The sequence below is a fragment of the Lacerta agilis genome, chromosome 8 (assembly GCF_009819535.1).
Source record: "Lacerta agilis isolate rLacAgi1 chromosome 8, rLacAgi1.pri, whole genome shotgun sequence".
NCBI lineage: Eukaryota > Metazoa > Chordata > Lepidosauria > Squamata > Lacertidae > Lacerta > Lacerta agilis.
This window is the reverse complement of record NC_046319.1, coordinates 50,240,711-50,265,501: the sequence shown is the minus strand read 5'-3', so window position 1 is coordinate 50,265,501 and position 24,791 is coordinate 50,240,711. Positions and strand designations below refer to the sequence as shown.

Below are 24,791 nucleotides of genomic sequence, written 5' to 3'. Positions count from 1 at the left end.
TTCTTAGGATAAAGCCTGATACAGCATGTTCTTAGGCTAAAGTTACTACCCTTGATGGCTGTGAGGCAGCAATGCTTCTGAAAACCAGTTGCTGGAAGTGAGGGTGTTGCTGCACTTGGATCTTCCTTCCAGGCTTTTCATTCAGGCACTGTGACAAGATGCTGGACACGTTGGACCATTGTCTTAATGCAGCAGCCTCTTCTTCCGTTTCTGTAAGGCAGGGAAACTGTGGCATTCATGGGGTTGCTGGATTAAGCTCCCATCATCCCTGACCATTCACCATGCTTGCTGCAGGGGCTGATGGGAGTTGCTAAACATGTGGAGGGCCATGGATGTCCCCCCACCCCGCGGTATCACCCCTCTCTGAAAGAACCCGAGCATGATGAAATTGATGGGATGACAGCCCGGCGGGGGAGGCCAATCGGCGATCGCTAAGCGTTGGACTCCAACTCCCAGGAGCCCCCTCCGCCCCAGCTGTACCCGGAGATTATAGGAGTTGTAGTCCAGCATCCTCAGTGAGGCCTACAGGCCTGTTATGAGCGATTCCAATATATCGCGGAGCTTCTGCAAGGAAGTGGCCCTGTCCCATTCTGTTAAACGCGGAGAAGGCCCCCCCCCACGCGCTGCCCAGAGCCTCCTCGTCCTGGTGTGGCGCGGCCTACTCAGGCTTCCTTCGCTCCCGCCCGCGTCATCTGTAGCCTCCCGGCCGCCTCGCGCGCTTTCCCCTTCATCGCGAGATTTGGCGTCTTGTTCCCAACATGCATTTCGCGGCTGAGGTGGTGGTGGTAGTGGAGGAGGAAAGGCGAGTCGGGCGCTTTGACGGAGCGGCCGGCGGCCATGTTGGGAGCGTCGGGGCAGCTGTAGCAGCGGAGGCCTGTGTGGCGGGGCGCTGAGCGGCCTTCCGGGCCCAAGCGAGAGGGAAGCGGCCTGGCCTGTGGCGTGAGGGAAAAGGAGGGGGAGGCGGCGGCTGCGAGGCGGCGGAGGCTCCGTCCGAAGCCGGACCCGACCGGGGTGCTAGAGGGGGGCGTGAGGAATCATCGAGCCGGGCCTCTGCTTCAGCCGCCGCCATGAGCGGGGGGACGCCGTATATCGGCAGCAAGATCAGCCTGATCTCCAAGGCCGAGATCCGATATGAGGGAATCCTCTACACCATCGACACCGAGAACTCCACGGTGGCTCTCGCGAAGGGTAAGGCGGCCCGGAAAGGAGAAGGTGGCCGGGAGGGGGGGTTGCTTGGCGGTTGGTCGGGGGCGGGGCACAGAGAGGCCTCAGCCCCCACTTCTCCCCAGTGGAAGTGGTGGTAGGTCTCGGGGACCCGAGCTGAAATAAAAAAGGCACTCCAAGCCTGCAAGGTAGGCAGGGGGTGGAGGCAAGCAGGGAATTAAATAAAGATTCCCCTTAGAGATGCGTTGTGCGAGCTTCAATCGACTACCCAAGGGAGGGAGGGTTACTGGTTTCCCGCACGAGAGACTGGTGGTTTGTCTTGAGAAGGTAAGTTGAGATATAAAAGCACACCACTCCTACAAGGGCGGGGTGGAGTTGGGGGCAAGCAAACCAGGGTTCAAGCAAAGATGCCTGTAGAATTACTTAAAAAAGAGATGTGTTGTGCGGGGTTCAGCTGAAGATCCCGTAGGAGGGTTAGGGTTGCTGGGTGTTATTGCAGTGCCCACTCTAAGCTGGATGTCAAGTACTATATAATCTCTTAGAGCCTTTGTCAATCTTCTGCTGCTCCAGATGTTTTGGTAGTGACTCTCATCACAGCCGCACTGGCTGGGGCTTACCGGAGCTGTAGTCCAAAACAATGAGAGGGTAGCAGGTTGTGGAAGCCTGCCCTAAATAAAACGAGACAAAAGTAGCTCCATTACAAGGCACACTTTGGGAGTAAGTCCCACAGAAGTTTGTTTGTCAAGTTCTGCTACAGGAGTACACCTCAGGGAATACTGTATATATTCATCCAAGTGAAATCATCCTAGTGAAAAGAATACTGTGTGCTAAAACTCCCTTTGCCTTTCCCTTTCCCTTATACTTTTAAAACTGCCTCAATAACAGTACATCATGGAGTATTTTTTTAAAGTGTCATTTATCTTACACTGCCATGCTGAAGTCTTACTGCCCATTATGCCACCTCAGAACTCTTACCACTTTGGTTCCACCTTGTTCTGCTACATATGTTTACTTTCCATAAACTTGCTTGGAGCATGCTTGTTGACTATTCTTACTGCAATACAAGGTGATGCACATGTGCACCCAGATATTTCTACAACTCACATCATTCCCGACCACTAACCCTGCTAGCTGAGGCTGATGTGAATCTGAATGCAACATCTGGAGGGCCACAGGTTAGCACCCTGCCCGAAGATTTATAATTTTATGCATATTGTTTTCAACTAAGAATGTGCAGACATCTTTCAGGAGAGAACTGGGGGGGGGGGCGTCCCTTGGACTCAGCTAGTTAAATGCAAACGCCATAGGTTTCACATAGTTTGACAAAAATAAGGAAACCAAATACTTTCTGGCCTCAAGAATAGGGAACAAAACTGCCATAGGAGGCAGTCTCTATTGCAGTTGTGCTAGTCTCCAACTTTGTATAAAGGAAAGGTACTTTAGTTTATGAGCAACAATAATAATTGTTTATCTGTATCTGAAGAAGTGTGCATACACACGAAAGCTCATACCAAGAACAAACTTAGTTGGTCTCTAAGGTGCTACTGGAAGGAATTTTTTATTTTGTTTTGACTGGCAGACCAACACGGCTACCTACCTGTAACTGTTTATCTATGTGTCCTCTTCCCCATTTTGTAATGGTTTACCTTTTATTGTGTGTTTTGGTGTCCTTAAAATGATAAATTAAAAAATACACTTGGCTTTCAGTGATGCTTTTTCAGTGTCTACAAAGTACAGATTACTCAGATTATATTAAATTATTTTTGTTTCTTGGTAATAAAGTGCAAACATCATTATATTTGCTTGTTATACCCTGTCTTTATTATTATTAAACATTGAATAAAACTTTATTTAAATCAACTAGAACTAGTTGAAATTCTAAAAAGCTTCTGAAATTGTAATTAAATACATATGAAACTAATTCATATGTGATCATTTTTTGTTAATTCAGAGGCTAGCAAAAGTAATTTCTATCTTGAAATTTTGAAAGGAATGCAGATTTCAAGTATTTGAAGGAATGCAGATTGCTCAGTAACAAGCATCCTTGACTTTGGTTGAGTTCTGATGTCACAAAAAGTGATGGTTTATCATGATGGGAATGAGCCTGTTTAGGCATTGTTCTCTCTCTCGCTCTCAAACACACACAGTATAGTCATTGTGTTTTATTACTTCGGCAGTTTAGTGTTATCTCCAAGCCCTAAACCAGGTAGGCTGACCTGTGAGACTCCAGATGTTGTTACATTCCAGCTCCCACCAGCATGGTTGTTACTCAAGGATGATTGCAGCTGTTGTCCAACAACATCTGCAGGGCCAGAGATTAATCACAGTTTAACAGGAGGGTGGCTAAATCTTAACAATTGCAGGTGGTAGTTGTTTTAGTATTTTAATGATTCATTATTTATACTTGTTGCCACTGCTCTAGAATCTGTGGTGAAGAATAATACACAAACAAATTAAGTGAAATCTTGTTTGAAAAACTCCTAATATGATAGCGCTCCTGCTGTATACACAGAAGGATCCAGGTTCAACCTGAGCCATCCCAGAAAAAATATAGGATGGACATAGTTAAGATCTTGAGGCTGCTTCCTGAGGTTCCTAGGAAGTAGACAACATGGGACTGGATGAAACACTACTTTCACTCATGGCAAAGCGGCTTCATACTCCATATTATATATATCTTTATCTTTTAAATACAGGTGACTCTCAACTTAATATGGCTGTTATGTTCCAGGGTTAGCGTGTAAAGCAGACTTCCTCAACCTCGGCCCTCCAGATGTTTTTGGCCTACAACTCCAATGATCCCTAGCTAGCAGGACCAGTGGTCAGGGATGCTGGGAATTGTAGTCTCAAAACATCTGGAGGGCTGAGGTTGAAGCCTGGTGTAAAGCCAAAATTGCATAGAGTCAAGACACACTGGATTCAATGGTGGGTGGGACTACCAAAGTCTTTTTTTTTCCACAGAAGTCTGCTCTCTTTTTAATTAAAAAAAAAAATGTCAAGCATGTAAAGCTGAATGTGCACAAGTTCCATCCACATTACTTATAAGTTACCTGTGTATTCAAAGAAGTATTTGGCAGAAATGAGAAATGCGGGCTACATTTGTTAAGTTAAGATTGTTATACAGTATCTAATACACTTTAACATTTTTCTTAGACACTGCACATAATCTTAGCCAAAAGGTAAAAATGCATAGAAGTGCCTTTTTTGTATCTTCATATCAAACTGAGCCTCATACATTTTCATCTCATTTGTGAACAAAGTGTTTTCTTTATATTTTCCTTGTTTATTTTCTTGCTTCCCCTCAACACACCTTGCCATGGTAACATTAGTAACTAACTTCCCCAGATGCCCCTTTCTCTGCCCCCTTCTGTTCTGGGTAAGCTGCTGCCCATTCTGCATTATTTAGGCTACCATGCAAAACAATGCCTTCAGAGATCACCCAGGGAACTTACAGATTGCCTGCTTTTGTGTAACCTTGTATGAAGTAAATCAAGAAAAATGACTTGCTGACCTTTTAATACAAAGTGACTTGATCTGAATCAATTCAGCTGACTTGGAGGGGAAAGTGCTCTTTTGAAAGTATCAGTGTAGTGAAACTAATGAATATTCAGCTGCACTTTGTCACATGATGCGTTAGACCAAACTGATGCAAGCTTTTTATTTGTCTGTGTAAATATTAATGAGAAAGTATTGGATGATACATGATAAAATTTGTTTGTTGTTTCCTGCAGTTCGTTCTTTTGGTACAGAAGATAGACCAACTGATCGGCCTATACCACCTCGTGATGAAGTATTTGAATACATTATATTCCGTGGCAGTGATATTAAGGATTTAACCGTTTGTGAACCACCCAAACCACAGTGTTCTCTGCCCCAGGATCCAGCTATTGTTCAGGTACAGTCACCATGTAGCAGTTCTAGCTTTAGCTATGTCTAGTTATACATTGTGATCAGTTTTGGTGTGTATATACTGTACCTGAAACAGTATGATCTGGATCTTAAATTGTTTAGGGCGGAAAGTTATTTATATGTGTTCAAGAGATTTTTCACAAAGTTATTAATGACAAAATGTATATTAACATAAGAAGAGATGTGTTGAATCCAACCAAAGGCCCATCTAGTCCAGCATCCTTTTCTCACAGTTGCCAACCAGATTTCCCACTGAGAGGCCAGCAAACAGCACCTAAGTGCAACAGCACTCTCCCAATTGTGATTCCCAGCAGCTGGCATTTAGTAGTTTATTACCTCGCATCGCTGGCATCTCTAGCAGCCATTGATTGCCTAATTCACTATGAATTTCTCTAATCCTCTCTTAAAGTCATCCAAATTGATGGCCATCACTATTTCTTGTGGTAGTGAATTCCATTGTTTAACAAGCCCCTTTGTGAACAAGTACTTTCTTCTGTCTCTCCTGAAACTTGCAGCCTTCAGTTTCATTGAATGGTTCCAGGTTCCAGTATTATGAAAGAGGGATAAAAGCTTCTCATACTTTCTCCATAACTTGCACAATGATACTATGTCCAAATTATGCATGATTTTACACATTTCTGTCATGTCCCCTCTTACCTTTATTCTGTGCTCAAAAGATCCAAAAGTTGCAATCTTTCCTCAGGAAAGTTGCTCTGGCTTCTTAATCATTTTGATTCCCCTTTTCTGAAACTTTTCCAGCTCTACACTACCCTTTTTGAGGTATGGCAACTAGAACCATACGCAGTAATCCATGTGCCATCTCACAATAGATTTGTATAGCAGTATTATGATCTTGACAGTTTTATTTTCAGTTCCTTTCCTAATGATCCCTAGCATAAAAATTCACCTTTATCACAGCTGCACACTGGGTCAACATCTTCATCACTATCCACTATGACTCCAAGGACTCATTCTTGGTCATTTGCTGATGGTTCAACCGCCATTACAATATATGTTAAATTAGGGGAAAATTGGGGTTGTGGTTGTTGTTGTTGTTGTTTTGCCCCAATATGCATCACTTTACACTGCTTACATTGAATTGCATTTGCCATTTTACTGCTATTCACCCAATTTGGAGAGATCCTTTTGAAGCAATTCCCGTTCCCTTTTTGTTTTAACCCCAAATTTGGTACCATCTGCAAACTTAGCTATGCCACTGCTTACCCTTAATCCAGATCATTTAGGGACAAGTTAAAATGCACAGATCCCAATACCAGTCCTTGGGGAATTCTACTTTCTACATCCGTCCATTGACAGAACTGTCCATTTATTCTTGCTAGTTACTCATCCATAAGAGGACCTCTCCTTCAATTTTATGATTGCTAAGCTTACTCGGGAGCCTTTGGTGAAGGACTTAATCAAAAGCTTTTTGAAAGTCTAAATATAAAACATTAACTGGATCACCTCTATATGCTTGTTGACTCCCTGAATGAAATCTTAATAGGTTAATGAGACAGAACCTACTCTTGCAGTAGCCATGCTGGTTCTTCTTCAGCAAGACCTGTTCTTTGATATTCTTGGTAATTCTATCTTTTATAATGCTTTCCAACAATTTTCCTAGAAGAGTTTGGATTTGATATCCCGCTTTATCACTACCCGAAGGAGTCTGAAAGCAGCTAACATTCTCCTTTCCCTTCCTCCCCCACAACAAACACTCTGTGAGGGGAGTGGGGCTGAGAGACTTCAAAGAACTGTGACCCAGCAGCTGCATGTGGAGGAGCAGAGACGTGAACCTGGTTCCCCAGATTACGAGTCTACCGCTCTAAGCCACTACACCACACTGTCTCTAGAGACATGCTACCCAGTCTATAATTTCATAGATCCTTTCTGAATCCCTATTTAAATTTTGTTTTATTGCTCACTTTCCAGTCCTCAAGGTAATAAAGAACTGAAGATTGAAACTGATGATCTTCTAACCAAAATATGACTTGTAGCTCTTGGGATCCTATCCTGATCTGGTAGTTTGTCAGTTTTAATTTGTCAAGCCCTAGAATTTTATCTCATGTCACCACTGTTTTCCTCAGTTCCGTAGACTCCTTTTTTGATAAAGTTTCGTTCAGGCACAGGGATTGGCCTACATCTTCTATGAATACAGATGCAAATAATTTGTTGAGCTGCTCTGCCAAGCTCCTTGAGCACATATTTGACTTGCTTGTTATCCAGATGTCCAGCTGCCTCCCAGCTGGTCTCTTCTAATGTATGTAAATGATGTGTTGTTGGTGATTGTACAGATGACAACCATTTTGCATGGGGGTTCTGTTCCTAGCCCCCATGTGCGTCAGCGGAGTGCACATAAGCACATTCTGGCCCACTCCTGTTCAGCCCTCTTCTGGGTACTAATGGAGCTGTGCATCGGTGGTCACACAACAATTGGACGCACACAAAACATTGTCATTGCCTGTAGGTTTTTAAAGAGACAGGCTCAAGTTTTTTTTCTTCTCTTTTGCCAACCTTTGTATTATTTTTGTTGTTTTCCAAATTTGAACAAGACCTTTCATTTTCTGAAGGAAGCTTTCTTGTCTCCAATAGGTTCCTTGACTCTGTTAACTATGCTGGCATCCTTTTGGCCCTGGTTGTATCTTTCCTGGTCTGCAGTATACATTTTATCTTATCTTCTATTAAGCCTCTTCATTTTCCCTTTCTGCTTCCTTTTTACCAGCCCCCCCCCCAATTTTGGGGAAGTTTCCTCTTTTAAAGTCAAATGCGACTGTGTTTGAATTTCTTGGCAATTGTTCATATGTTGAATTTTATAGCAGTCAGTTCAACAACAGTTTCATTTTGCACCATGTTCTGGGTGCCACTTAAGTCCAAAGTTTGCTACCTTTCTGATTGTTTCCATGATCAACTGTTGTACAGCACAATCATTTACACTACCTAGAAATTTTAGCCCATATTTCTAATAGGATAGGTTCCAATTGTGTTTTCAATAAAAACACCAGCCAGATGGGTGGGGTATAAATATTACTTATTAATAATAAGCAGCAGTCTGTCTTTGATTTTTACCATTGCATCAAGCGTACACTACAGAGGTGGTATTATTATTATTATTATTATTATTATTATTATTATTATTATACCCCGCCCATCTGGCTGGCTTTCCCCAGCCACTCTGGGCAACATAACTAAAAACATAAGACATCAATCCTTAAAAACTTGCCTAAACAGGGTTGCCTTCAGATGTCTTCTAAAAGTCATATAGTTGTTTCCTTGACATCTGAAGGGAGGGTGTTCCACAGGGAGGGTGCTACTACTGAGAAGGCCCTCTGTCTGGTTCCCTGTAACTTCGCTTCTCGCAGTGAAGGGACGAGCAGAACTAGTTATTGCATTTTGGATGGTCTATGCCATTCTGAGTATTGAAATGGCTATGCTATCTGAAAATAAGCACACATTTGGTAAATAAATTTTCTTACACCATTTGGAATATGTTGTATTTCTCACTTCCTAATGCAACCCAGTTCAAGAAAGGGTCTTGTACTCTAGTTTTATTGCTAAGTTTATGCAGCATAATGATTTTGCCATTTCATGATAATTGTTTTTTCTGCTTTGATAGTCTTCCATGAATGTGGTTTTCTTTAGTCCTCTCTAGGATCATCTTCTACTTCTTCATTCCAATCTGTGGGTTCCTACGGTCCTTTTGGCAGAATGCCAGCCTACAGCCAGTTTAGTCCAAGTCCATTAGTGGGCCAGCAATTTGGCGCTGTTGGTGTTGGTATGTTTGCATTTTAAACTTCTTTTTTTGGCAAGCATATAAGTGTTAAAATATTTTCAAGTATATTCTGTTCCCATCCCATAGGGTAAAATTCACATTTACTGAGTTGATCTCATGAAAGCATGTGCACCTAAGAAGGCCACATTCCCCAGGCCACCCTCCTACCCCTCAATAATTTCTCCTTTCCAAGCTTCACTAATGTGGACAGTGTGTGTTCTTTGGCTGCTGCTATTTTCTTTCCTCTTGTGTAGGACACATTCGTGGCCAAGTAGGCACACAATAGTCCATGTTAGACCCATTTTGGTAAATGTTTTCGTTTTGGCAGATCTGCTTTATAAGACTTTCAGAGTTGATGGTAGTACTTTGAGTACTTGGAATCTTGTTTACAATGAAGATAAAAGGAGTTACCAGTAGGAGCAACATTGGGGCATATGCAAGTTCCATCTCCATTGTTCAGGATCTAGTATGGTTTCAAATTGGTTGGGGGACTGCGTGCTGAGATTCATTCATTGCAGAGAGAGAGAATTAGACAAGATTACCCTCAGGGTCCCTTCCAACTCTACAATTCTATGAGATTCTTGGTTTACTGTGTTTAAAGCATCTTTGGTGGAATGATAGTGGGAGGCAAGAGCATATCAGCTTCATTCTTGGATGGACTGAAATTTCCTAGATGCCCAGTGTGAAAATAGGAGTATAGGTGTCTCCCCACCTATGTGTGTTCGACTCATGCGCAATGGCATATATGTGTGGTGCTGGGAAATAATTAAATAAATTGATTTAAACTGCAAAAGAGTATGAAAAGAGCAAAAACAGTGCAAAAAGAATGAGAAAACTGCAAAAATGTCACAAGAGAGCAGGAAAATGGCTAGTAATCCCAGTAGCCTTTGCACTGACCTTTGTGGCTTGTGGGGAGTTGGTGTTTGAGAGGGAGGTTTGGAGGGAACAATTGTGGTGAAGTTTGGCAGATTTTTGGCAGAGAGGGCGTTTACAAGCTTTTTAGATGGTGTTACCTCCACTGTACACAATTTCGCGTATATGCATGGTCCCTGTGAACATAACCCCCATATAAGTGGGGATACGGCTGTAAGCAAAAGTAAAACTAAACTGCCAGGTTCACTTTTCCACATTTATAAATATTGGACTCTGGCCAAATCCAGTAAATTGTAAACACCTTAGTATTGTGAACATTCTACTTTCTCTTTACTAGTTTTGTCTAGGAAGCATTGTCCTGTGGGTAGGAAACAAGAATTTCACCAGGCATGTCACTGGACATCTCAGCATCAGGTTCCAGTTTGTGAAGTGGTTTTGTTCAGAAGTTGCAAAGCTGTGGTGTGAACCTAGTAAGAGTTTAAAATGTGCTCCATGACTATGGGAGAGGTTATCCGGTAGCTTCAGGAAGTTACAATGTTATAGTTAATCATAGCATATTGCTGATGATGGTCTCCTCTAATCTTTCTTGAAACAACTTTATGTGCAGTGTATATGTTTAGAGAGATACCACATTAGAATAAATAAATCAAAGATTACTTTCAAATAGCTTTGGGGGAGAGGAGCAGCCCAAGTTTAACAGTCTTATTAGCTTGATGTTATCGGTAGGGAATACAGTGGTACCTCGGGTTACATACGCTTCAGATTACATACTCCGCTAAGCCAGAAATAATGCTTCAGGTTAAGAATTTTGCTTCAGGATAAGAACAGAAATCGTGCTCTGGCGGCACAGCGGCAGCAGGAGGTCCCATTAGCTAAAGTGGTGCTTCAGGTTAAGAACAGTTTCAGGTTAAGAACGGACCTCCGGAACAAATTAAGTACGTAACCAGAGGTACCACTATATGTTAATAGGTACACTGGCCCACTTTGCTGACTGATCACAATAATAACATAAAGGAGAAGGATAAAACAAGGGCCTAATAGCAAGATGAATGGATTGTTTAAAAACAGTAAAAATATCATGAGACAGACTGCCATTGCTAATTTGTGAATATAATTTGTGTGTAATTCATTAATATTGTACTTCCGTTGAGAACCTTTTGCCGACTATAGATGCAGTTTTGGAGATGACAACTAGTAAACTCTAATTTCAGTTCATGCTTCTCAGATTTTGGCCACAACTGAATTTGGAGATCTATCCCAAGTCTCTTTCACCAACAGCAGCGTTCTTTGTCAGCTGAGCTGAAATAGTTACCATATGTTTCACATGTGGTTCAGCTGAGTGTGGTGTATTTGTACTTATACTCAACCACTTACTCTGCTTTGACATTTCTGCAGATTTCTGCTGTTAATAAAACACTTTTCTTTATTCTGAAAATTAGCACAGGCATGGTCACATAATTGTTTGTAGCTTTTGAGAAGTGGCTTTGGTATTTCTTAGCTGCTTTAATAAACATTTCATCTTTTATTTGTCACATGAGTTAGTTAACATTTGGGTCAGTTGGCTTTAGTCTAAGAGTAGCAATTGAAATGGTTAGCCCCCTTAGCCTTAAAAAGACTCTGTTAACATTTTTAGAACCATGCAGCTTTTCCTGAGGAGTACTTGGTAGTAGTGGCTAAGGGTCACTAATGGAGAACTCTCAGAATCCTTGTATAATTGTTAGAGCTGCTTGAGGCAAAACAGGCTAGCTGAACGTTTTGGTACATTGAAGTTCATTGACAATGCTGCAAGTGTAGCCTTGCACCACAGGGGCTTGACATCTATTTTCTGACTTCATGCAGGAAGTTCACTGACATCTTTTGGAACTGAAACTTCAGCCAATGCTAACTTATCCCAAAGCAGCGCAGTTGGTTCCACTTTTACAACTGATGCAAGGTCATTAAAAACACAGCTCTCACAAGGTAAAGGCTGGTGGTGTCAGTCAGATTCTTGATCTTTTTGATTAAGAAGGTGAATGCATTGCCAGAGTGTGTTGTTCAGTTGTGAAATATGTTCTTTTTCTGGTTTACAGCAACATGCATTAGCTATAATGAACCTCAGTTTCTTGTGCTGCCTCCTCCCCTTTCCTCCCATGTAGCAAGAAGGAAGACTTGGTAGCTTTTAATTCTGCTTTCCTTGAATCTCTGCTTTATTGTGCTTCCCAAACCAGGTATTGTGATTTATTTTTTTAAAAAAAACCTAATTGGTTGGAGCAAGCCAACCTCTGAAACCATGATTTGAACGTGTCTTTTTTTGAAATTGGCTAAAGTTTTTAGTAAACTACAAAAAGTTGAGATTCAAGAAAAGTGTGGGGAAGGGAGCTTCCAAAGTCCTCCCTGTTGCATGAAGGATAAGGAGACCACATGTGGTACTTCTGCTTCTTGAGCCTGTTGTGATGAACCCTTGTTAGTGTGATATGCAAACATAGCTCAGGAGGAATGGACTAGCCAAAGACTCAAGGCAACACCTTCCTGCTCATGCATGTATTGCTAAGCCATGATTTAGCATGACATGTGAACCACTCTTCTGCTTCTTTGTGCAGTTAGCCTTGTGTCTTATCCCTGAAAGTGAGCTTGTGTTCCAAGATGCTTGAATAGTCTTTTAGGTGTATTCTGCTAGAGGGGACAACAAATCTCAACTCCTGGGGATCATTGTGATTTTTCTTCCAAACAGACTACTATGTGAAGCCAGTGTTTGTTTTTTTGGCATGCCAACTATGAACTTAAAGCAAAGCCAGAGATTATGGCTTGCCTTTGCTAGGAAGGAACATTGTCTGCATTAATAATAAGCCGTTAAACATCATTTATAAGTGGCATCCAAACTGAGCCACTGACTCTTGGACTGAAGCCAATAAATAAAATGATCTGCCTTACCTAAACAGCTAAATGAGATACTATTTCAATATCTATTTTTTCTGCATCCATACTACTCACTGTTAGTGCTTATTTTATTTTAAGGAATTGTGTCATCTAAGGGAGTAGTTGCAGTTCTAGGTGACAGGCATTTGCTAATAACTGAATTGGTAAAGATGAGCTATCTCACCTTGTTTTTCCTTTGAAGATTGAGGGAGAATCAATGTATATATGTGACCTAAGTCTTGGGTTAGTGGATCTAAAGTTGCAAAAACATTTCCTCTTTGGACATAGTTGTCTTGACTAGGGAAAGCAGATAATTGACTTCAAAGTAATATGCTAAGGTTGGGCATAAGATGTTGTCATTTCTGTTTCAGGTCGCTCAAGTCCTTCGTTAGACCATTTGAGAAAGAGCCCAACCCTGGAGCAGGCAGTACAAACATCAGCAACCCACTTATCTGCTTCAGCACCGGTTGGGAGAAGGAGTCCTGTTTCAGCCAGACCTCAAGGGTCTGCTAGTCAAAAATCATTGGAAAATCAGGAGCACAGAAGAGGTAGAACTTGGCCTTTGGACCTTGATTATTTTAAGCTCTGTTGATACTTCTTGCCAAAGTGAAAAAGCTGTTCTTTGCAAGTGGCTTAGCAATTGCTTTTGTCAAAGATTGGATTCAAAGTTTGAAACCCAAATGTCTATTTTTAAAGTTCAGTGTCTGAGTTTGGACACTGAAAACACAAATTTGTGAGTCATGAAGCATACCGTGCAGTAAAATGGCATGGCTTGCAGTAAGGTGAGGCTTATGTCTGAATGCTTCTATTGTGGGTTGGGGAAATATTTTTGTCAGCATAGGAGTCTCAGCCTGCTTGGCAAGCAGGGTTAACTTGAGGGGTTTCCCCCCACACTCTTCTCAGAGGGCAATACTAACCTGATGCAGCCCTTAGAGATTTTTTCCTTACGTGCTCGCAGTTAGTATACAGAAAATGAAAAATAATAAAATGTTATTTGCATTCTTTGTTCTTAGCTGAAGCACACAAGGTTTTAAGATCTGAAGCAGAGCATCTGAGAAATGAAAACAAACGTCAAATAGGTAAACAGAATTTGTTTTTGGAAAGGATAAAAACTGTAGTGGTTTTTAAAAGTCACTTTTGTTGAACCAGACCCAAATATAGGAAACAAGTTCAAACTGCGGTTAGTTGGAAAAAACAAAAATCAAATGATGTTCTAATTAACTGGCCTAAACAAACCACAGTTCCTGTGCTTGAGCTTAATAGGATAATGCAATTTGTTTCAAACAGCAAAAAGAAGTACTTCCTTTCTCATGCACAGGGGACGGGTGAGGTGCAGCATGCACAAGCCCAGCACCTATGGCTATGTGTTCTCATAATGGGAAACCATTATTTCATTTACTTCTGAACCGAGTCACTGTGACAAATGTTTATGACCCTCTAGCAAAACAGATAAGGAATGGGTTAAAATAAAAAAGAAAGGATTTGGTCTTGTGGAATTGATTGTTGCAGGATGTCAGAGCCTTTTAAACGGTTAGTTTTACACAGTGTACAGTGGTACCTTGGTTTTTTAATGTAATCCGTTCTGGAAAACCATTTGAGTTCCAAAACGTTCAAAAACCCAAAACAGAAGCCTCAATACGAAAGCTGCGTGTCATGTTTAACTTCGATGCATGTTCGAAAACCAAAATGTTTAAAAACGGAGACGTTTGAAAACCAAGGTACCACTGTATTGTTGAAAACTATGTTGACCTGGGTTCCTTTGGGAGGAAAGGCAGGGTATAAGCTAAATAAATAAAACTATAGAATTATAAGATGTAGTGATGGCTGCCAACTTTAAAAGTGGACAAGACAAATTCCTGGAGAGTAAGGCTATCAGTAGCTTTAGTACTAGTGGCAGCCTGCCTTTAAATTGCAGTTGCTGGGAGATACAATCAGTAAAGGACTGTTGCAATTGTGTCCTGCTTTGTGGACTTCCCAGAGACATTTGGTTGAACAGTGTGGGAACTGAATGCTGGCCTAGATAAACGTTTGGCCTGATCCAGCAGAGCTGCTCTTAGGTTATTAGGAGAAGTATATGATGGGGCTTCAAGCTATATAGTGGCTGAAAGTGTAACAGTGGAAGATGATATACCTTGAACAGCCTGGTGTCTGGTAATCATATCTGCTTCGCAGACAGAAAGCTCTCCATCAGTCCTGTCTATAGTAGTTTTATGTTGTTGCTTACAAGAACAAATCTGAAACTGCAGGTCTTTTGTTTATAGGTCCCTTCAAAACCTATTTTTCCCCAGTTCCAGGTGCACCTTCAGCACGAAGGGGCCGTGGGGGTCACCGGGGAGGCAGAGGAAGATTTGGTATTAGACGGGATGTTCCCATGAAGTTTGAGAAGGACTTTGACTTTGAAAGTGCTAATGCACAATTCAATAAAGAGGAAATAGATCGTGAATTTCACAACAAACTAAAACTGAAAGGTAAGCTGAAATGCTGTTTCAAGGGAATAATAACTGTCTTGTTGACTACTGGTAAACCTGAGCCTTCTATGGACACGGGATCTAAATGACTGGTAGTTAATGGAAACTAGATGTAGCATGGAAATCTGACTTCCGTTTCAAACACTTTAATCAAAGTTCTTAAAAAAGGAAAGAAAAATCCTTTATACTTGTGCTATTTTATACTTCATTTTATGTGGAGTTGTGAGTAGGGTTCTTATTCCTGTAGGGCTTGAGAGTTAAATTAGACTAATCCTGTAGTGTTTTGAAGTTAAGTTGTATATGTGTTTTCAGATGAAAAGAGAGATTTCACTTAGATGCATTCAAAGTTTATGAGTATAATTTATTGCCTCCTTTTTCTCTGTTGCCTTTCCTCCTCCCTGAGGTGATCAGAAACGATATGCAAGGGAATGATAAGCAGTGCTGTGTGTATTCCATACTTAGGAAATTAAACTTTTGTTCTGTAGATTAACTTCCCCTTTCGTTGCATTTTTATTATTTTCTGTGCCCCTAATTGTACTAGCTATGGTAAGAGGCAAAAAGCTACATAGGTCACTGTACCTCAACCACAGAAGGTTGTCCACAGTTACCACTCTGACCTTGGAGAGAGTCAGCTGGTGATGCCTTGAGCTTTCCAGCATAAGTGCTGTTTTTTAGGTGCCTTTTAAAGAAGCATTTACAACCATGTCTTTGTTGAAGATCTGCTGAGGACCAGTAACAAGGAGAATAGCCAGGAGGGAGAGAGGGGACAGCTGTTGTCTTAACTCATGGCAAGCTATATTTGTGTGTGCTTATCTATAGCATCCTTCTAGGGTAGCAGGGTAGCATTATACACAAGTCACTTTCTGCTTTTCTTTGAAGATGCATTTTCATTTATTGTTCACTGAGGTTATCCCTTTCCTTTCTTCTCACCCCCTGCCCCCTGGATTCGTTAGAAGATAAACCAGAGAAGCCTGTAAATGGGGAAGATAAAGGTGACTCAGGTGTTGATACCCAGAACAGTGAAGGCAATGCAGATGAAGAGGATCCACTTGGACCCAACTGCTATTACGACAAAACCAAGTCTTTCTTTGATAACATTTCATGTGATGACAATAGGTACCTGATTTGTTATTTGGCAGTTCACTGGGCAAGCAGAAAATATAATTTCCAAATGGCAAGATCCATGGATACTAAAATGCAGAATGACATGCTATACCTTATACCTATGTAATGCTGCTACTGCTGCATGCAAAATATTTGGCTTTGTTAACGAAAGGAAATAACAGCTTTGTAATTCAAAGAGGGTTGGATACACTGTAGTTCAGAGAGGTCGAGACTGGCTGCATTTGTGCATAATGATAAACCAGGCCTTCTGTGAATGAGAAGTGTGCTCGTGTACTCTCCCAGTTGGTCCTACTTCACTTCTTCCATATAACCAGGAAGCCTTGAATTCCCAATATGTTCAAACCAGGGATCATGGTTTATTGGCTTCCTGATCATAGCTTGTTAGGAAGTAGCAAACCATAATCCATGATCTTGCAATGACCAGATTTGTTGGTAAAGATGAGTTTTTTAAATTTGCAGTGGATGTTCAAAAGTGAAAACATTGTGGAATCATATATCCCCTTCCATTTCTGGTGTATCCAGGCTCTTGGCAAAGGTTGAGCCTTCTGTAAGACTTTATTTTGGCCTTGGATTGATAGAGGAAAGGGGATATGCTGTAAACCTTTTGTTGCTTTTCTATTTGATTTCTTCTTAAGTATCAAACAGGCAGCATTTTTATTTGCATCTATATCAGTAATTTGATAAAGAGGAATCGCCTGTAATTAATTTCACTGAAACTGGATGCAGAGGAGTTGGTATTACTCCCAAAGCATGGAAGTTTCTGTTTTACATGGTGCTCCCTAGGCTAATTTAGTTGGAGCAACTTCAGTGGATCAACATGCCTTAAGGAACAATAAATTGTTCACTAAAAATATATATACAAGACACCAAAAAAGGTAACAGAGAAAAAGTAATACAGAGTTGTGAAATGAAATAATAACAGCAAAGAAGTAACAAATTACACTCTTGCTCCACTGAAAGCAGATTGTATTTAAATACCCCTGCCATAACAAAAAATGAGAAGCTGGAAGGATATGGGAAGATCTCTCCCTGTTCATGTAAGGCAGGCATGTCCAACTCCCAAGAGACTGCAATCTACTCCCAGTATTAAACAAACAAACAAACAAAAACTGGCAGTGATCTACCCATTGTTGTTGCCAAGAGTTGTTGAGCTTACTTTATTTTATTTTATTTCTTTCGGGGTGAGGGGACCTTGGCAAATTTATTTTATCCCTAGATCAACCAGTAGATCGCGATCAACCGGTTGAACGTAAGGGAAACTAGTTGGCATTGTAATTAGCCGATTTAGCAACTCCCCACGCCACCCATCTGTGTCTGGTCAAGCATTCTGACAAAGCTGTGTTCCAGATATTGGTGAACCATGCCTCACATGGTAAAACATCAGGAGACCTTCAGAGGCAAGTGATAACTAATCTGGCAGCTACTAGTAACATTAACCAGGAAATTCTTCACTGAGGCACCCAATGGGTAATTGGGATGATATAACTTGGTTCTGATTTAAGGAACTGTTTTCTCACTCTTGCCATGCTCTCTATGTAAATGTTCCAAAAGTGGATTTTGGAATGCCACTCCTGCACAGTGATGCTACTGTGCAGTTTCACTATGTGCATATTAACGTACTAAGCAGCTTGAAAATGTCAAACTGTCTTAGGCATCAGTACTCCTTCTAATGAAAATGATAGTGATCTGGAGTTAGTGTTCTTGTCACTTGCATGTTTCAGAGACCGAAGACCAACCTGGGCTGAAGAAAGAAGACTAAATGCAGAGACATTTGGAATTCCATTGCGTCCAAACCGTGGCCGGGGGGGCTACAGAGGTAGAGGAGGTGGAGGAGGAGTTGGTGGTTTCCGGGGTGGAAGAGGACGTGGAGGCACAAGAGGAAATTATGGCGCCCCTCGAGGATTTCGTGGTGGATTCAGAGGTGGACGTGGCGGCAGGGAATTTGCGGATTTTGAATATAGGGTAATTGCTTATAAACTCTCTTGCAGGGATGGGGAACTTGTGGCCCTCTCACTTGATGTACTTCAATTCCAGGCCCTGCCACCAGTATGATGGGAGCTGTAGTTCATAGCTGCCTAAGAAGGCCACAAGTTCCCCACCCTATATCTGTTGTTTATAGCCATAGGCACTGCATTCAATAATTCAAGAAATGAAAATAGCTACAATGCCACAAAATCAGAACAAGATGTTGTTGTTGTTCAGTCGTGTCCGACTCTTCGTGACCCCATGGAATAGAGCACGCCAGGAACGCCTATCTTTCACTGCCTTCCGCAGTTTGGCCAAACTCATGCTAGTTGCTTCAAGAACACTGTCCAACCATCTCATCCTCTGTCGTCACCTTCTCCTTGTGCCCTCCATCTTTCCCAACATCAGGGTCTTTTCTAGGGAGTCTTCTCTTCTCATGAGGTGGCCAAAGTACTGGAGCCTCAACTTCAGGATCTGTCCTTCCAGTGAGCACTCAGGGCTGATTTCTTTAAGGATGGATAAGTTTGATCTTTTTGCAGTCCATGGGACTCTCAAGAGTCTCCTCCAGCACCATAATTCAAAAGCATCAATTCTTCAGTCATCAGCCTTCTTTATGGTCCAGCTCTCACTTCCATACATCACTGCTGGGAAAACCATAGCTTTAACTATACGGACCTTTGTCGACAAGGTAATGTCTCTACTTTTTAAGATTCTGTCTAGGTTTGTCATTGCTTTCCTCCCAAGAAGCAGGCATCTTTTAATTTTGTGACTGCTGTCACCATCTGCAGTGATCATGGAGCCCAAGAAAGTAAAATCTCTCACTGCCTCCATTTCTTCCCCTTCTATTTGCCAGGAGGTGATGGGACCAGTGGCCATGATCTTAGTTTTTTTGATGTTGAGCTTCAGACCATATTTTGTGCTCTCTTTCACCCTCATTAAAAGGTTCTTTAATTCCTCCTCACTTTCTGCCATCAAGGTTGTGTCACCAGCATATCTGAGGTTGTTGATATTTCTTCCGGCAATCTTAATTCCGTTTTGGGATTCATCCAGTCCAGCCTTTCGCATGATGAATTCTGCATATACCGTATTTTCCAGCATATAAGATGACTGGGCATATAAGACGATCCCCAACTTTTCCAGTTAAAATATAGAGTTTGAGATATACTCGACCGCAGATTCATCACCCGGTGTATAAGACGACCCCCGACTTTTGAGAAGAATTTCCTGGATTAAAAAGTAGTCTTATACGCCAGAAAATACAGTAAGTTAAATAAGCAGGGAGACAATATACAGCCTTTTTGTACTCCTTTCCCAATTTTGAACCAATCAGTTGTTCCATATCCAGTTCTAACTGTAGCTTCTTGTCCCACATAGAGGTTTCTCAGGAGACAAATGAGGTGATCCGGCACTCCCATTTCTTTAAGAACTTGCCATAGTTTGCTGTGGTCGACACAGTCAGATGCTTTTGCATAGTCAATGAAGCAGAAGTAGATGTTTTTCTGGAACGCTCTAGCTTTCTCCATAATCCAGTGCATGTTCGAAATTTGGTCTCTGGTTCCTCTGCCCCATCAAAATCCAGCTTGCACTTCTGGGAGTTCTCGGTCCACATACTGCTTAAGCCTGCCTTGTAGAATTTTAAGCATAACCTTGCTAGCGTGTGAAATGAGCGCAATTGTGCGGTAGTTAGAGCATTCTTTGGCACTGCCCTTCTTTGGGATTGGGATGTAGACTGATCTTCTCCAGTCCTCTGGCCACTGCTGAGTTTTCCAACTTGCTGGCATATTGAGTGTAGCACCTTAACAGCTACAACAATATATTATTTTGTTAAAAATACAAAAAGTATGACAAAAACCTTGAAAAAAACTGCAATAATAGTACATATGTTTAATACTGGATGAGAATCAAAAAATAAATCATGTCATAATCTGTTATATACTGGGCATGAGTTTTCTTTGCAGCCATTCAGATTTAGTTAGTGTAGTTCTTTTTATGCATCAATACACTTTTATATATTCTACACGAAAGTATATATGAGGCAAAACTTTTTTGTATTATCTTTTTGCCTCCTTTTTTATTCTTAGTGTGAATTTCTACACAACATGCTAGCCATTGAAACACCCTTGGTTAATTTGTTTAGTTGTGGGAGAAAGAGTTGCAGCCACATCTGTAGACGTAGTTTCTTGTGCTAACATGTCAAAGATTTCTGTCAACATGAAACGTTTTAACAATTGTTCTCTCGAGCATAGCATCTTTGAAGGCATGAAAATAAAATGTTTTATATTCTCTTGCCAATGCAATATTTTTATTTCTTTAGACAATTATATTATCATTATTTGTGAGGAAGGATTTTTTTAAAAATTATGTATAAAAATACCATGTACTGCTTGCTGTTCAAAGAAAATATCAGAGTGGTGTGCAACAATTGTATATAAAACCCATATGCAGTAAAAACAATATAAGAAAGTTGAACTCTGAAATGAACTTATTATTGTGGAAAGATGTATTCTTAATTGCCTTCATAAGCCTGACAGAGTAGAAAAGCAGAAAAGTTTTCAGCAGGTGTTTAAAAGGCACCTTCTTAATCTCTATTGGCAGAGTATTCCACAACTCTGGGCCAATGACACTAAAGGCTTGAATTCTTCTTGTCAAATGAGCCTTGCCAACTTGGGGAACAACCAGTGGTGCTCCTGCAGGAGAGCTCTGTGATTGAGCTGAGATCCAGTGGTCCCTGAGATACCCTATACCTGAGTTGGGCTACAGAGGATTCTGCACACAAGAGTAAACCACTCTTGCAGTGATTTCTAGCTTTAGAAGGCATTTTGGAATTGACTTTGCTAACTGGATTTATGATTGATGCAATCTAGAGAGATTTGGGCCCCATTTTGAATACTGTTAACGTTGCCTTCTCTAGTTTGAGCCTTTACCTATTACTGTTCTTGATTAATCTGACTAAACTGGCATTGGTTGGGAAGTAATTTTCTTCTTCTTCTTTTTCTTTTTTTAGAAAGACAACAAAGTTGCTGCATAGCTGAAGTTGAATGCAGGTGGACCTGTAGATCTTTCATGATCCAGAGAATGTGTCAGTCTTTGCAAAGAATTGTTCATTTGCTGTAAAACTTGTCACCAGCACTGGGGTTTGTTTTTAATTTCAAAGGGGTATGGAGTAGTAACCTTTTTGGAGAAAAAATGGCCATCTTCAAAAACAATGAGCATTAAATATATTTGAGATAGAAGACTTAAGTAATTTCTTACATAGAGTAAAAATATAAAGCAGTACTTCAATGGAGTTTTAAAGTATTTTTTTCATCACAAAAAGAATTTATCAAATTGTATTTGATTACTACTGCAGGCTGCAAAGACAATTGTATGCAGAAGGCCGTCAGTACTGTGAGTGTGTTGAGCCAGTGAAGGTTGTTTTTGGAAATCCTTTAATCTCCCTTTTGAGATGGTTGTGCTCTTTGTCAAATAGGGTGCTGGGCAATAGAAAACTTGATTATTGGCAGTCAAAAACAATGTAAACACAGTAAATCCTGTTTCTTAGGCAAAGGAAAACTTTTTATAGTTGTAAAATTCCATGATTATCCCATTGCCAAAGAAACACTAAAGACTTTGTATAGCTGTATAAAAGCAACTAATTTTTTTAAGAATAAACATTTTTAAGTCTACAAACCTGCTGGATTGAAATGCTAAAACACAAACACACCACACACATTAATTGTTTTGCAGGGGCGGTTCCTCATAGCTGTTCAGCTTTAAACGTGTTTGATTTTTATATTTTGACTAAAAATAAACATTTTAGATGTTCTTCCATTATATAAAAACTGGATGAAATAATTCTCTTGCAAGGAATTCATTTTGTAGGTTTTGGCATATTGCAGGATATGACAAGATTAATGGGCTTTTTTCAAATGAAGACAAACCTCAACACTCATGTCACAATTCACAGTTCATATTAGTGATAACTCTTGAAGTAAAAATGACCCAGGCACACACAAGTTCTTATGTTTCCTTTGATGTGCCCGGAATAAAAATGACATGTCTCCATGTGTTGATTCTTGAAATGTTGACTCTGTTTTAATGTTGACATACTCAATTTAAAAGTGACTATTTAGTGTTTGCAATTGCTTGAGTTTTGATGAGCTGTAGCTTGGAGACATTGACTGCTTATTCTTATCCCAACAGTGATTTGGTATGGAGTAAACCTTTGCCAATTCTGAAATACTAGTTATGACTTTTTTGACAATAAGTTATAATTAGAAACAGTAATTTGGTAACTTGTATTTTGTATGTGTGTATGAAAGCCACAGGAATAAAGGGATCCAAAGATTAAACAATTTTTACCTAATTTGCTGATCTTCTTCTGTTTCTCCTTTATGTTCAGTAGTGATAAAATGTGGATAACTGCACTGTTAGAAAATGGGAATATTTAAATGATAGAATCATAATTTTATATCTTTTTGTAAAGCACTATAAGGAAGTATTTTGTAATTGGTTTACTTATGAGGTCAAGTATTTGGAAGCAGTAGAAGTTAGATACTATTGTTTAGTAATATTTTGCATGTTAACAACAATGCCTTTTTGGGATCCACAAATCATGATACTGAGCAGTTTTGATTTTTTTTTTAGACAAAAGGCAAGTGCTGTAATGTCGCAATAAGTATGTATACTGTATGAGGTGTCCCAAGTTTATTTAAACCAGATACGTTGTAAATACCAATGAGACATTCTGTGAAGGTATGAATTTGTCTTATCTACCAATCCTTTGGGTTTACTAGTTGGGGTGTGTTTTTACCCCAGTGAAAGGCAGCATGACATACCTTCAGTGTACCTTGCTACAGAAAAATGGGGCTTTTATTTTGAGCCAGAATAAAACAGTTCAGTAAAAACTGTCTTTGTGAAAGTTTTTTCTAGCTTATCCTTGTTTTGTAAACCTGCCCTGAATAGGATTATTTGGGGGGGTGGGCATCCAATATAATGGTGCTGCATTTTGAGTTCATTGTTTAGTATTGTGCCAGTGTATGGGATAAACCCTGTAATTTCCTTTTAAGTATTCTCTTTCATCATACTGTAACCTTTCAAGTCTGGAAAGAAATTGGCAGGGCTTATAATTGTGATAGATATTTTTTTTTTTTAGCAAAATTGGATTTTTAAAAGATATTTTGCTATATATTTTTCTCATAAAATTAATATGGTTTTAAATGAAATCTGAATACATACATGATCTAAATCTGAATTTGCAACCTCTTGCAAACTTATTAAATGCTGTTTTCTTTGTAAGGAAAGAATTGGGGGGTGAGATAGTACATGTTTTTATATTAAGGCCTGTTACAGAGGGGTAGGAACTCGGGGTCATCACAAGCTAGAAAAGTTTTGCCATCTTTTATTTCACTGGGATGATCCACAGTCCTTTTAATGCCCAGCATGAACCTGAATTCTGCAGCTTGTTCACTTTGAAATCTATATATATATAATCGTAAAAGGTGGGTGTTTGTGCTGTACCACCTTTCTCCGTAACCGCTTGACCAATTTACTTCAAATTTGGACACAACTTTTCCTGACCATGGGGGAGTGTACTTATGACAAAACAAAACTAAACTAAACACACATAAAGCATCTAAAAATGTGAATGTCAAAAAATTAGTGCCCTCCAGTGGATTGGAACCGCCATAGCACACACGTCACCAACCCCCTCAGTACCTATGTCAACACGTACCGTAATTGCAGTGACTGCAAAAGGCCTTCACCAAAGAATGAACAGGCAACTCCGACCATTAGCAGCAAATTCAAACGGAAAACCAACTTCACAGGCAGGAAAGCCATTAACGAGCCTAAATCACGCTAAAAAAACAAAACCACCACCACCACAGCCCACCAGGTCACAAACGGCAGTTTCCTCCTCAAAAAATAAGGCCGCTCACAGACACCGCGAACTGAAGAGGAGCGGCAAACTCCTCTCTTATTACCTCAGTGGGAGAGCGGAGACTCAGACCTGTTGAAAATAAAAATAAAAAACCTTAACAGCAGACCCAGCCCACAACAAAAAAACACCCCTCTTCACACAGGATGATAAAGCAAGTCTCACCTGACCAGCAAATTATAAATTCAATACAAAAATCAAACAAAAAAATTCAAAGAAATTAAAAAAATATGAAAAAACAACCTCATTCAAACTGCAACCGCCAAACAAATCCACATCCAACAACACTACCACCCTCCTACTAATCCATCTACAACAACAAGGAAGAAACGCAACAACATACAAACCATGCAACATGAACTTACTCCACCTGTGAGTATCCATGCACTTTCTCTAACTTATCCAATTTCACAAAATAAGCCACAGCAATGGGTGGCCGGGCCAGCTAGTTATTAATATTTATGGAAAGAGCCTGGACATTAATTTTCTCTCATGGAAAAACACAGTTTTGCCTAGTAATTAGCATCCCTTCCTTCTGAAAATTTCCAGACAGTAATGACAATCCAACCTTACACATACTTATTCAGAATTATGTTACATGTTCTTCATCGGGGCTTATTTCCAAATGAGGCCTGAGGTGGAAGCCTCTGGCCTTCGTTTAAGTGGTATTGCTTAGTATCTCTGCTTATGTATATGCCTTCTCTATCAG

At 40.4% G+C, this 24,791-nt stretch overlaps 1 protein-coding gene across 7 annotated transcripts; it reads left to right on the top strand.

The window, feature by feature from the left end:
• The first annotated feature begins 958 nt into the window (after positions 1 to 958).
• On the top strand, positions 959 to 23,044 carry LSM14A (LSM14A mRNA processing body assembly factor). Of its 7 annotated transcripts, none has more exons than XM_033157391.1 (10): positions 960 to 1,188; positions 4,896 to 5,059; positions 8,710 to 8,842; positions 11,552 to 11,671; positions 12,979 to 13,155; positions 13,621 to 13,686; positions 14,896 to 15,075; positions 16,029 to 16,191; positions 17,922 to 18,162; positions 21,170 to 23,044. In XM_033157391.1, exons 1-10 carry the CDS (start codon positions 1,068 to 1,070, stop codon positions 21,191 to 21,193), a joined length of 1,389 nt encoding a protein of 462 aa, XP_033013282.1. In that variant the 5' UTR covers positions 960 to 1,067; the 3' UTR covers positions 21,194 to 23,044. The 7 variants fall into 7 exon arrangements, with proteins under 7 accessions (XP_033013284.1, XP_033013285.1, XP_033013282.1 ...); XM_033157390.1 differs by having other exon boundaries at positions 14,869 to 15,075; XM_033157393.1 differs by lacking the exon at positions 11,552 to 11,671 and having other exon boundaries at positions 959 to 1,188.
• The last annotated feature ends 1,747 nt before the right edge of the window (positions 23,045 to 24,791 follow it).